This window comes from Dermacentor variabilis, chromosome 1 (assembly GCF_050947875.1).
Source record: "Dermacentor variabilis isolate Ectoservices chromosome 1, ASM5094787v1, whole genome shotgun sequence".
Lineage (NCBI taxonomy): Eukaryota > Metazoa > Arthropoda > Arachnida > Ixodida > Ixodidae > Dermacentor > Dermacentor variabilis.
Window position 1 is genome coordinate 16,878,356 of NC_134568.1, and position 14,735 is coordinate 16,893,090.

The window sequence follows — 14,735 nt, forward strand, 5'->3', positions numbered from 1 at the left end:
CTTGTTTGAAGCGGTGGAACTCCTGGGAGAAGATGTCTTGCGGCCGTCTCACGGGGCTTAGAAGTCATGGACAGACGCGACGGCCACTGTCTGCAGGGTCAACACTGGGATGGAGAGGCGCCTGCTCGGGGCAGGACCCGTGTCTGCGAGTACCCTCTCACATCGGTGTGGTCAGTGAAACCTGTGTAGAAGTAGGTCTATTCGATTCAGCCAAGTTTCTCTGCACCTTCTGCACCTATTCACGGTGCACTGCACCGAGACCCTCGATTCCCCGAGGTGCAGCAGTGCACCCTGCACCCCCGTGCTCGATTGAATGGGGTGCAATGCAAGGTGCCGCCGCGGTGCACTGCACCCTTGAACCTTGCAGCGGGTGGGTGCAGCCCGGCACCCCCTGCACTTTTTCGTTTGAGGTGCCGTGCACCTTTTTCTGAATCGAACAAACCCAGTGAGTGCCTAAACCCTCCCCCTCAAAGGCGGGTCGGCTACGATGACTTTGAACGCTCCGCTTGGTCAAACGGCCGTTTTTTCCCCCACCTAGAGATCTAGGGAAGACAGAGTGTATTTAAGGAGCCGTTGGCGGCTCCTCAGTGTGCATTTCTCTTTCAGTCATGTTATACCCGTGTCACACGGGTGTTCGGAAGGCCTTCCAACCGATAGTCAGTTGACAAAAAAAAAAAAGGTCAAGTTCGAGCTGCTACACGGGCGGTTTCGAAGGCCGCCGAGTCAATAGTCTATCGAGTCAACGGAGCACCTTACAACTCTATCGAAATCTCGATGGCCTTTGAGCAACGGAAACGGAAACAGTGCGAACATGCCCTCTCGTTCACAGTGTGCTCGTACTCACGGTTAGAAAGAACAAATCAAACCAAATGCTCTAAAGATACTATATACGAGTGTTATTGATTATTCAATAAAGTATTTTTGCCACTTCATATGTGCAAAGTGCACATACTCTCGAAAACAGCGACATGCAGCTACGCAAACGTTGCCGCAGTTTCGCTACTCAACAACTTAAAAACAAAAACATATATGTATGGCAATGTGTCAACATTTCTCTAAATGTATAAACAAACATAAAAGAAATTATAGTGCTTTTAAGTGGTTTTGATGTTGCTTAACTTTTCGTGACATGAAAACGAAAGTAAAGATCCGCAGCGCCACACAATTTTACGAGAAACACCTGAACCGCTCAACGGCCTTTCGAAAGTGCCGTGTAGCAGCGCGACAACTCCTTTGAGTCGATAGCGTTGTGGCATTTCGAAGGCCGTCGACTGGAAGGCCTTCCAAATGTGCCCGTGTGACACAGGTATTAGACTGATGAACTGTACCGTTCTCATGTAAATACTGTAATTAAACCCATATTCCTCGTTCTCGATGAGAACAAGTCTCTCCCTTCAACAACGTCCTCAGCGTGGATAAGTTGGACGACGGCATGGGCCAGCTACCATCTATTTCATGCCCGACCCCAACCATGAGAAGGGGAAATTACTTGTACCTACTAATTGAATTAAAGACATGATAAATTAAATGAAAGTGGATGAAGAAACAAGTGGCCGCAAGTGGGGGATCCACCTGCGGCCAGTTGATGTAAGTGCAGAGCACTTTAAGGGCCCGGGACGTAATCCGTACAATGTCGTTGGGCGTCACGCACCCAGGTTGATACCGAAACTAGTCAAGAGAGGGCGCCACAGCACCCAGACTGATACCGAAACTAGTCAAGCGAGGGCGCCGCAACCTCTCTGAATAGCCATCATACCATGGCGGTGAAGCAGCGCACTGACAAGGACACGGCGAAGACAAAGAAGAAAACACGACACTCGCTGTACTCGCAGTTTTCCCTACCAAGGTATGATGATTAATCACCAACTTGCCCAAGTTTCCACATTACTCTCTGAATAGACCCAGCGAACAAAGAGCCGGTCTTTCCCGCCATGGACGCCGAACAGTTGGCACGGATCGAGCGACAGCGGGCGCTTGCTCGCGAAAGACAGCGACGCCGGAAGGCCTATTCGTCTGTGCGACAACGTGCCGTCGAAGCCAAGAACACTCCCTTCGTTCTAGTAGCAGACGTTAACGTTAACATACTTCAAAATAATTGGATAGTTCACCACATGAACTGCCAATTTGGATTACGCTGCATAACGTGGGATTACGAACAGCCTAGAACGATTCAGCGAACCTGCAAAGATCTCGTCTTCGCGAACATTAAAATGGATCCAGTAGAAGAACCGTTGGCGGTTCACTTCAGCGAACACAAAGCAGCAATAGTGAAAGGAAGACGCAACCCTGTACTTGGCACTACGTACGAACTCCAAGAGGATGAACCAATGCAACAAGAAGATGACTCTTCAATTCAACAACAACAAGACAATGCGAAATCATGATGTCGAAGAAGAAAGCATAGGAGAAAATGTACACACACATTTCCAATAAAAAGCCAAATGTCAATAAATGTACATATGTAGTAATGTACACACGTAGAAAGTTTAAACCATGTCTACGGCGTTAATAAATTAATATACTAAAATAAAAAATAATATATATAAAGTCAACCTTCAAAAGAAACAATGGATAAACATAAGAAAAGAAAAGAACAGATAAACAAAAGCAAAACACAGAAAAAGGAAACCTAAGCACAGAAAAATTAACAGAACAACACTGAAAAACGAAAGCAAAACACAAATAAACAGAAGATAAACACAAGGTACTCACAACAATAAACCAACGGAAACACTGGCGAATCACTGCTCCGCACTTCCGACGGCTTTCATGCTGAGTGGAACTGCATCCATTTTTTTTTCCACTTTCATTCCCATTAATTTATCATTTGTCTAATTCAGTTAGTAAGTATACAAGCAATTTCGCCTATGTGGTGCTTGGTGTCTTTGTTGGCTTCTTATGATATGATTAAGAAAAATCGGGCCCCTCGGTTCTCTTCCTTCTCATATATATATATATATATATATATATATATATATATATATATATATATATATCAGAACTGGGATAAAACGAAACCCGATTTTGCGAAGTTCCCGATCTAACGCAGAAATTTCCATTCCCCGGCAAGCACCCATCAAGTTCAATGTCCTCAACCCGAATTAACGAAACTAGCATGCATTAAGCCCGATTTAACGTGGCTTTTCAAGAAATAAATGAGTAAAATAAATCTGTGATTTCTTTCTTATTTTGACGCAGACGGGTTTCTAACGCTGTCGCATTAAAACATCTAGGCACCCTACTCACGGCCCTAGCTTTATTTTGGCGAGGCTGCACGCCGCCCCCATGCACGGAACAACGGACTCAGCTGACGCCAATGTTCTTATGTACCAGATGGCGCTGGCCGGCCGCTAATTGGGCCGGCCTCGCGGACGTTTTACATGCGCAGACGTGGCTCAGCGGCAAATACAATGCCACGGTACTTTTTGAGTCTCGCTACGTTGCAATTTTAGATTTCGAAGGACCGAAAAATCTCTTACTCGATTTTCCGAACTTGCCGATTTAACGAAATAAATCGTGCGCAGTCACCGCTTCGTTAAATCGAGTTTCAACTATATATATATATATATATATATATATATATATATATATATATATATATATATATATATATATATATATACACGCTCTTCCGAGATTCCCCATCCTCTATACCACGTGACCGGCTTACCGCACTTCGCACACATACCTACACTTTTTTCCACTTTGACATTTTAATGCTAACGTATTAAAAAAGAAGAAGAAAAAAAACCACTCGAAGGCCAGAGAATGACAAACACACCATACGGAAAGCACAGAAAAAGTGTCACGCTATACAGATCGGCACTCAATTAAATCGGGTGCGCAGGCGTCCAACGACTGCAGGTCGTCTCCGCCGGCAAACAGGGGCTTCGCGCCTCAGAGGGCACTGAACCCCCAGGAAGCAAATTTTCGAGTCACAAGCCACGAGCCCTGTTTCGCAGTCCTCGCTCGGCGCGACGCTAATAAATAACCGTAAAATTGCCGGAATTTGCCTCCGATCAACACACGCCGGATATAATGCTCGCACGGCGCCAGGCGGAGGGGAACGCGCCGGGCAGCGCGTGCCAAAACACAGACCTGGGCCCTGTTGCTTCCGCCTCCCCTTAAGCAAACCCGCCACACCGACAGGTAGCGTAGTCGAGGCAGACAACAGACAACATGTCCGCTGCGCTTTGGACGTGTAGGTCGGCTGTCTGAAGCGCGTCGAGATTAAATTTACCCCTTTCAAGCGCCAATTCTGCCCACCGAAAATTTATTTTTCGTCCATTACGAAACATTACAGGTTACAAAGGCGCATATTCCCGCGACCTCACGCAAAATTGACAAAAAAGTAGTCTGTCGCATGGCGGCAGTTACAAAGTAGGACGTATCCGAATCCTGCGCTCTCGCACATCATATATCCGGATGTATATCCTACGGACAAATGCAAAACATGTGAATCCAGAGCCACTCTGGAGCATATATTATGGGAATGCCGAGGGATAAATAACAACAAAGAAAACACGGCCTCTAGCAGCAGCCTTCGCACGCGCTGGGAAGCCGCGCTGCTCAGCCCCGCCCTCGAAGATCAACTATGGGCCGTCCAGCGAGCCGAGGATGCCGCCAGGACCCACGAACTCTTGGCCATCACCTAGGCGGGGCCTTTGGCCCTCCCCACCAACTCGCAGGGCACACAATAAAGTTCTTTCCTCCTCCTCCTCCGCCCAACTTCAAAAGCATGAAAAGCAAAAAACTGGAGAATGGATCGATAATTTTAAATTCTTCGGCGAGTCTCATCGGGTTTACAGAACGTGAACACATGCGAGAACTCTACAGAACGTCAGGGATGAAGACATCAACTATTTCTCGTCTAGCGTACAAGAAAGCCCGTACCATGTCCTGCCACTTGAAAGAATACGGCAATTGTAAAACACTAGAAAAAACGATGAAAGAAGTGGACCCACTACATGACGACGAGTAGACACTGAGAGCAAAGCCCCAGCCTTCCAACTTGGTTTTACCAAACACTTTCCGCATATTATTCAAACTTGCAGCACAGGTCCAATCAGAAGTGTCTAAAAATGTATGAGCCACGTTTTACATGTCAATATTTACATCAGTAGTTTTTTTCTTTTGATGCTACTTATAATGCATGCACAACTATAAGCACACGGCGCCTCATGGGGATATATATGCGGTCGTGAAGGAAAAACAGCAACACTGCCCACAGAGCCTCGCAAGGAATCTCTACTAGAACCTAGAGCGTGCGCACTAACGCAAGACCTGGTGCAGATATCGCGCGGGGCCCCTACATAGGCTTGGCGACAACCTCGGCCATGTGCTGTGCGACGGCTTCGAAACCTTCGGCGACAGCCGCACCTGTCATGTGCAGTTGTCATAAGCAGCGTGTCCTTCGCGTCTTTCTTCCGTGTCATTATGCTTCAGACGCGAGCGACCTCTGCCCGCACGGTTTTTAACAGTGTGTATCCATTTCCACCTCCGGCAAGCAGCCACATTAGCGCGAACCACCCCAGACCGGCTGCCTCGCCACCTGTTCCCCCACAACATACAACAGGCGTAGTGAGGAGCAATATAGGCAGCCGCCGCGTGCATGGGAATACATCCTGCCGAGTGAACTTCGCCATAGTTCGAGTTCGCGCTGTTCAGCCTTGAAAGTTGCTTGAAAGGCGTGACTAGGACGCACAGAGCCGTCGGACGACGATGGCTCCGCCGCTAATGGAGCGGGCTCCCGTTTCCGGTGAACGCGTGCACCTCTCATATTCCGTGACCACTATATACCGGACCTTGAATACATACGGTCGACTACTCATTGGTGGGCTGCGTTGACACAACACCGTGTGGCCCTTAACTAAAATAACACGATTCGCCAGGCTTTGTTTGTTTCTGATTGATTGATTGATTGATTGATTGATTGATTGATTGATTGATTGATTGATTGATTGATTGATTGATTCCGCTTAGGTAGAGCGACGCACCTACTGGAGGAGCTCGCGCTCGCCTTCTTGGCTAGAAAATGACCTTTCATTATTACCACTGTGTCGCGTTGTCTTTGTCCCGAAGCTACACTGGCATATCGATGTCATATATAATATAACTAGCATTGGCTCGGTTGTATCATTCGCACTGCAAGTGCTTCAACGGCTGCCCTAACAAGGGTGGCTAGAGAACGCGACTAAAAACAAGTTACAAGAGTGGTAAGTTCTGTCCTGCGCATACCCGCCTGCGGTACGAGCTCCAAGTGCGATGCGCATACAGCCCCGAGGTTGCGCAAAATGTTTTACACGGCCTCAACCCAACGAATGTCAAGACGCTACAATTCCTTTTTTTTTCCCCATCCAGGAACCAGCTCACCAAAAACATACATACCTTAAACTTGTGGCTCGCGGTCTTCCGATATCTGCTCTAGCTCCCTTTCCCTTCCGCGCCCTGGCCTCCTTTAAGTTGTCAGCTCCGGTACCAGACGCGCCTAACGTTGGCGATGTCCTTTTTGCCTTTTGGAACATTACCTTTATTTTGTTCTTAAATTGCACGCAGAGGTAATGTGCTAGTTACGTGTGATGCAGGTGCGTTTCCATTGTTGCTGTTGCTTTTTAAATTTGGCATGGAGCCACGAGGTTGGGATTGGTCGTAATGTGGTCACCAACTCATGTCTTCTCCCTCCTCGTATTACTTTTATTATTATTATTATTATTATTATTATTATTATTATTATTATTATTATTATTATTATTATTTCTTTTTGTTGTTGGTCACTGCTGCTGCGCAGTTTCGCAATCGCCGCTCTATTATCTCGCCAACCAATAGCACGCATCCCGGGCCTCTCTATTTACAGGAAGCTGAACGCAGGCGCACACAATGGGCCGTCGGCGCCACCGTATTTCGCGCTCGGCCGGCCGTCTTCGTGGCGTCCCACGAGACACCGCGCGCGCGCACCTCGGACGCCGTGCCGAACTGGTGATGTTGTTCGTGGAAATAACGCGCGGCGCCGCACAGAGGAGGAGGTTTTGCTTGGCCGGTCGAAGGACAATGGGGGCGCATTATAAGGACCGATCGCTTCCACCACGCCTACTCGCCGCGCGTTTGTCTCCGCGAGGAGGAGCCACAGGCGGTGGTGGGTGGCACAGTGGAGTAACCGACGGTGTGTCCCACATACACCATCCGCCAACGGTCATCCCGTACACTTGAGACCAACCACGTTCTTCAAGCGAATGTGCAGTGCCCGTAAGCGGCCGTGAAGAAATCAAATACCGATGACGGCTTGGGGAGGCCTACGCACGCGCCTCCGCCACCTCCCTACACATACATACACGCACACAGAGCAAATGACGGTACGTAAACACCACTTCCGTTTCGAGGTTCGAGTACACCACATACGAAAAGGGCACGTAAGTCATGCTAAGCGTGCAGGGGCCACCGTACGCGAGCCGCCGCTGGGAGCGCAGCGATCGCTATCGCAGGCTCTGCGTCGCACATACTCTGCAGGCGGTGGACTTGCGCGGTTCGTTACGATCGAACACCCGTCGTAGTCCATTCAAAGCTCCACGACGCTTTCTAGCAGTTTCGCGTAAAAACAAAAAGAACGCAAATAATAATAATAAACACTTAGACATTTCCCGATAACACTAATTGAAAGCGCGAATCGTCCGGCTGTGAATGTCCTTCACAGACCCTCGAAAATGCGAAACAATGCAATCTGACGCGCTACGCGCAGAACAACAACAAATCAGTAAGGTCCCCGAGTGATCGATCCTTGACTTCGTTCAGGCAAGCAGCAGGAGCGCGATCACATTAGCTTCACACGCAGCGGACACAAATACGCAAGCCCACACAGATAAGAGGCGCGTGTCAAGGACGGCGTTCGCAGAGCGGACTATATAGGGGGACAATCACGGGCCATTTCATCCTTCTGGCATAAATATGCGACGAGATAAAAAAAAAAGAACACACGCGCGGCTAGTTTAAAAGCGCGCACGCACAAAATAACCGGGCAAAAAAAAAATAACAATAACATTTGCGACTACGTCTTGTGCATATGGCCCCCGCAGGCCTGCTTATTCTTTATTAGCATGTTTAGCCTTTCGGAGCAGTTAACGACGAAAGCGAGTCGCGAGAAGCTGCACGCAGCAGACAAACGCACACGTGTTCGACTCAGGCGGGTGAGGGAAGTTCATTGTTAGATTTCTTGTAACAAGTTGCCACGTGGAAGCGCAATTCTTTTTTACGCAAACAGGCTGTTCAAATGCGCTGGTAATTGTTACACGAACTGTTTTCGCCATGCCTTCTGATGGCGTTAACGCCTAGATGACTGCTCGAGGATATGCGTGCTACGCCATGGCAAACTGAAGAAGACAATGAGAGTGAATGTCTTAATAGAAGAGCTCATAGAGCACAACGAAGACATCCATAGAACGCGCCGTTTTCTTGAGCGTTGCGGACGTAACGGCTTGGCCTAATTCGCTGACAATCGAGGGTCACGGTCACCTAGTGTCGCTGCTTGTCATGCGGAGCAGGAAGTAGGAAGGGGCCAAGAAAGTTGGCAACCAAGTACGGGGTCGTTGAAAGTGTAAGTAAGCAACCGGGAGCCACCAGAAAAGGCGAGAAACAGAGACAGTCAATTTGATGCAAAGGCTAGAAACCGGAAAGACCGTGGAGATTTACGAGAACGGCAAGAAAGAAATTAGAAGGTGGAAAATCTGTACGAAAACACAATTAAAGGGCAGTGCCTTTCTGTTTGAGGCTCGAGCGGATTGCCTAAGGACAAAAACAAACCGGAGCAAGTATTCGCAACAGGATGTGGCAAGTGTTTGCTGCAGCAAAAATACGCAGACAACTCGGAACATCCTAATGAAATGCGAAGGTATCCACCCAGCGAGACCCGTAGGTAGCGTACGCCTTCAAGAAGTGCTAGGATTTAAAGTGAATGAAAGCATTACCGATCAGCAGCGAGATAGCACGAGGCGTTCAGAGTATTGGTAGAAAAACATCAGGGAAGATATTGATAGGACCGGATCCGTTACCGGCATAGGTGACGGTACAAGGTAGATATAGAAGTTTTAAGGAATTTCTCACCGCTCCGTTTCAAAGGGGATACCAATAAATCATCATCAGTAGCAGCGAAAAACCCGTTGGGATAGGGCACTCGACATTCACAAATAAAACAAACAGATCACTCACTTCCCAAGCAGAGCAACCCGCTGGCGTGAGAGTAGTTTTCTCTTGTATACTCTAACTCCTGGCCTGTTCACTATACAGAAAAGTTCCGGCGACAGGGCACGGGCTGTTTGCACAAGCTTTATGGTGCATCCAGACGAAGGACCGAATCCGGATTTTTAGCGGACGCGGACGACTATGCCACGGACCGTCCGGATGCAAGCGCATCCCCACTAGGGTGGCTAGAATGGGGAGGTGTGAAGACCAGCCTCCGGAAGCTGGCCCCAAAACGCGTTCCTGCCGCGTGACGGCGCTGCCGGCTGGGGCGCCGTTTAGGGCGCCGTAGTTTCTCGCGGCGTCGGTATACCTCCGGGCGGGAAAATGATTTGGTAGCGCTTAGTTTTAGCGTTTTAATGCGTTAGAATCTGACCAGACTTCTTTCTATACATTGTAGATGCTGAGAGAATTTAATATTTCGCTGCTCTCATTCCACATGGAAACAGCGAGCACCGACTATGCAGCCGACACAGCAACGGTTTTTGCAACCACCTCTTGCCGAGATTAGGGCTCTTATTCCTTGCCGAAAGTATAGTTCATAGGAATCGCCGCGCAAGGGCAGCGCATTGGAATAACCTTGAATATGTCGCCCGCACATAAGTCACATATCTGGGATTGTAACATTACTTTAAATGGAGGAAGTTCATGCAATATATCAGCATTGTGGTGAAGAAATTCTAGAAAGTACAAAGCGCTTGCGATTTAATACATGTTTATTGGAGATAACACAGTTATTGCATAAAATCACATTTTTACAAAACACGGGGCTTAACCTTCTTGGCTTTGTTGTGTATGGCACACTGATTTAAACCTTTGAGGAAAAAGTGAATACGTGTTATACAATAAAACCTAGACACCAATCCTGTTAGATCAGCGTAATGCTCCCTGCAGCCAATCTGTGGCACATTGGCTGCTAGAAGAAAGAAATTTTTGACAACTTTTGCGTGCAGTCGCGTAGGGCTAAATGCACGGGTGAACCTGTCCTCGAGTGTCTGAATGAGGTTGTATAGACAGACTGAGGGATACAGAAGCCCCCATGTCCCCATGCACCCCCAGACTGAAATGCATAAGCTTGCATACTTCATTATAATGATGAACTGCGCAGGAGTGGGGTGATCATTGGCTCCGTTGGACTGTCTCACAATACCAAATGAACGCTCCAAGCAGTCCTGACTGAGGCGGGAAGTCATCAAGAACCTGAGCCCAACCTTCTCAGTTAGATACGTCAAGAGGTCTTTAGTGGAATGTATGGTCACACGCAGACCTTCTGATGTGCCCTTGCTTAAGAAGCCGAGCCCTTTTGCATGGGCCTCCCACTGATCCAGGAATGCTAGCATGCTGTTAAGTGCAGTTTCTTGAGCACTGCCACGTCTGAAACACGAAAAGCATTTACCACCGGCATACGAAAATGAGCACAGTTGCTGTGGGCATATCTCAGAGCTTCAGTTGGAAACCGTGATGTCATGGCTTCAATTGCTTGAGCCATCACGTTAATGAACACCCTTGTTGGCTCCAGATTTGAGTACTGTTGCTCAATATTTTCTTTGTGCAAGTCCATGGCGTGCACAACTGCACTGTTGAAAATATTGAAGGCCAGATTTACCCGCATCTTTTCGAATCCACTAGAATATGTGTGTGAATATGTCAACTTGGGTGCAACTTTCAATGTCAAGGCACTGCTGTCGACCTTCCATGTCGTTGTAACATGTTCACAGGGTGTCAAGGGATAGCGACAGCAGTTCACACCGCCTACTTTGAAGAAAAACTGAGGAAACGTTAGAAAAACACAGCTGCACTACACCGACCACGAGAGTCACTTTGCACTGCACCGTGGCCTACGAGACTGACAAGCTCACGGCGCCCCCGCGCTAGCCATCCTACCCGCGCCCCCGACGGAAGCGCCAAATTTTCCCCCAGTGGGAGGAACGCGCAGCGGGGCCTCCCTAGGCAATGGCGGCGGCGGCGCGGTCTTCACACCTCCCAATTCTAGCCACCCTATCCCCACGGCGGACGAGACCCTAGCAGACGACAGCGCCACAGAGCCGGATTACTCTCGACCGCAGCCTCTGCGCAGGCTAGCAACAGTCTGGTCTGAGAGTTTCTTCCGCGAATTGTGAGTGTTCGACAAAATGGAGGCCGGCAGAAAGCGACGTTTGGCCGCGATGGCTGCTGTTCTGTCAGAGATTGACGAGGACTTTGATTTGCTTCCACGAAAACGGCGTTGTTGGCGGAAAGACTGGATGGGAAGGAAAGAATTGGAATGCTCTACGAAGAGCTCCTGAAGACTGACCTCGACGAATATCGGAGGCTACTTCGTGTAAGCAGAGAGCAGTTTCTGCAACTGCTGTTACGCGTGGGGCCCCGCAAAAGAAGGGAGGATACCGTTATGCGCCATTCTATATCGGCGGCAATACGGCTGCAGGTGACACTGCGGTACCTTGCTTCAGGTAAGTGTCACACGTTTCCAAGTTATTACGGAGAGCGCCGTGGTAAATGTATATCGGTTGAAAACTGAGCTTGGTGCTGATCGAAGGCCGCTACACAAGTGTGTTGAAGCGCGCTCGTGTGGTAGCGTACGAGCTCAATCGCATCCGAAATATCCAATGCAGATCCAGAGGGTTCGCGTGGAAGGGGTATCACGAGTAAACACAAGTTTTGTACGGCCGTGCTGTCCGCACCGACTTTTTGCATAAACGTGCATGAGATAATATTGATCTGTTTGCACTTAACTACGCCAGTGAGCGCGATTGCTTTTCGCTGATACTGTATTCATTTACTGCTCTGAAACAGCCAGATATCAGATGTATTTGTTGTACACTTCCTACTTTTTTGTAGTCTGCTCGCGAGCAGTTCACTGAGATTTCTTCTTTTTTATTACAGGAGAGAGTCACTATTCCCTGAGCCGACAGTTTAGGCTCGGTCACTCAAGTGTGAATGACATTATACATGACACATGTACTGCCATTTACGAGGAGCTGGGAAGCAACATTATAAGAACACCCCGCACGGAGGAGGAATGGAAATATGTGAAATAAAAGGCGGCGTCATCGCACAAGTTTTTTGTTCAATAGACGTGAACGACACCAGGAGCTACGAACCACTGAAACCAGGCGCCAGCAAACGGACTGATGCTTACTGCAATGCGGCTGTCCTCGAGCAGGAGAGAAGTGTACTGATTGCCAGACACTTTTCTCCCGGCCAGTTAAAGCTGCAGCTTTACCCCGCCAGAATCTGGATGTGAAAAACGGGTTGGCGTTATCCGTTCGCGCGGCTCACGGAAGAGGCGCGGACGAAGCACATCGCTGATGTGAGGTCACGTGACGCGCTGTCCGGCCCTGTACATCCGGATTCGGTCCTTCGTCTGGATGCACCATTAGCAACCACATTCCTAGCAAAAATTTGCAAGTAAACTGATTCTCAAAACTATGGACCACCTCATTTCCTCCTATCTACGTTTAACGTTCTTTCTTCGGAGGAGGGCCTCTTGCGAAAGTCGCTTACGGTCCTTGTAACAAGACATCGTTGCCGGAATACAGACGGAGGTCACAGCCACCATGACAACTATCCCCATTTCATATATATATATATATATATATATATATATATATATATATATATATATATATATATATGTATCTTCATCATGGTTTCGTCACGGCCAGACTAGGTTGTTACGACATTCGCGAACCCAAGCTTTTCTGCAACCTTATGCAAGGTAACAACTACCTAGCACCACCGGCGCTGAGGCTCTAAAGACGGCAATAAGAAATCGGCCTTCGGTGCGTCTAGTATTACCACTTTGCCTGTATGTTGCTTGTCTATAGCCGCGCAACAAACGTGTTTCTACCTCAGCATCCTTCAGAACCCCATCAAGCGCCCGAAAGTAACAAAGCCGCCCTTCTTGCCGAGGGCAATTTCTCCGGTAAATTACTAGCGAAATCCTGTTACGAAACTTCGCAATAAATGAGATCGGCGCCTGGCGAGGCGTCCGCCAACAGGGGGAACTGCTAAGCCACGTGGGCGCCAGCGCATCATGGCACCTGCGCCACGTCACGGTGACGTAACGTGAGTCACGCGCTGGGCGTGTAACGAGACGCACGGCGTACAGAAACTGTGGCCTTGCTAACGGCGTGCCGCGCGTAGTGCAGCTTTTGGGCCGCTGCTTCTTCGAGGGGGGCGAGGAGGCTGGAGATGACGCATCGCCCTTCGGCTCCAGCTTCCTCCCGCGCGGCGATGCGGGCCGGAGACCCTTAACCGGCCCATTCACAAATTCTGCAAGGCACGAAGTGTCCGAAGGCAAACAAGAAAAAAAAAAAAGGGGGGGGGGGCAATATGGGCGGCAAGCAAGAGTAACTTCCAGATTGCCCAACATAAGAGAGTCCCTTTGAAGAAGGTCAGACGCTTGATCGACCACAGGGAACTCCAGAGTAAGGGCACTTTGGGAGCAGCACATTGGCGCGCGCGGAGCATCGAATGCGCAAAGACTCCTTAGCATGGCGCTGCGAAGTACTTGCGCATTTTCAGTGCGGCACGGGGCAGTGACTACGAGGGACAGGGCAGGGGACGCATACGACGATGCGCCGCCCGCGTGTATGGTCACGACGAGCGAACGATGCAGGCAAGAAGTTAGATTGCGAGTACTCACCACGACCATCTCGGAGGGCTCCAGGATTAGGCATTCGTTGACGCGGCGGCCCGCGCCTACGGACCGCTTGCCGAAGCTGCAAAAACGCAAGAACAGCGTCGGTTAACATTCGAGCATTTGCCGAATCACACATGCACAAAAAACGCGCGGGCGCGGTGTGTGTGTGTGTGTGTGTGTGTGTGTGTGTGTGTGTGTGTGTGTGTGTGTGTGTGTGTGTGTGTGTGTGTGTGTGTGTGTGTGTGTGTGTGTGTGTGTGTGTGTGTGTTCTGCAGCAACATGTGGGCGCGGCCGCATGAGGCACTGCGACTGTGGGTTCTAGCTGATCTGTGGAAGGTCGGAGCTGGGCTGGCGCACCAATCCCGGCGCACCACTACTGATGTTTCGCCGGTTTCAATGCACCGCAGTGCGGTCGGGGTTATCGCCACAACGTTCAGAGTTTCCGGGGTGCGTATTGCATAGTACAACTAACGAGGTCCACATCACTTCGGAATCATTCGCTAGGCCGTTAGGTTTACGTTTGCGCGAAGAGGATAACTTGCGTAGTACACGGTTTCCCTGTATTGGCTGAAAGATTACGAGTGCTCTAAACTAACGTGCAGAGGATTCTTGGCATTCACATCAGACTTTCACCCTTGTCGTGGTGCCGCTGAGAGAGGCCCTCAATCACTACCGTGGGGAACTCCATAAGCAAAGGCAGGCTAAATTTACCTACATCTAACAAAAGTACAATATCTCTTGTTTACGCCGTGCGACCGTGCGTACTATGCAAATTGAGTATCATTGTTACATCGCTATCGAAACAAGCTCGACGCCTAGATGCCATATAGAAAACAAGTGTTATTCTTATACGAGGCATATTGGT

General features: G+C 49.1%; 1 protein-coding gene across 5 annotated transcripts in view; it reads right to left on the bottom strand.

The window, feature by feature from the left end:
- The window catches only part of LOC142575591 (rap guanine nucleotide exchange factor 2-like), a 716,743-nt gene that overhangs the window by 222,136 nt on the left and 479,872 nt on the right, over positions 1 to 14,735 (bottom strand). For all 5 annotated transcript variants that reach the window (XM_075685076.1, XM_075685111.1, XM_075685093.1 and 2 more), the window contains one exon: positions 13,874 to 13,949. In XM_075685076.1, coding sequence (XP_075541191.1) covers positions 13,874 to 13,949 — 76 coding nt within the window. The remainder of the gene's footprint in view (positions 1 to 13,873; positions 13,950 to 14,735) is intronic.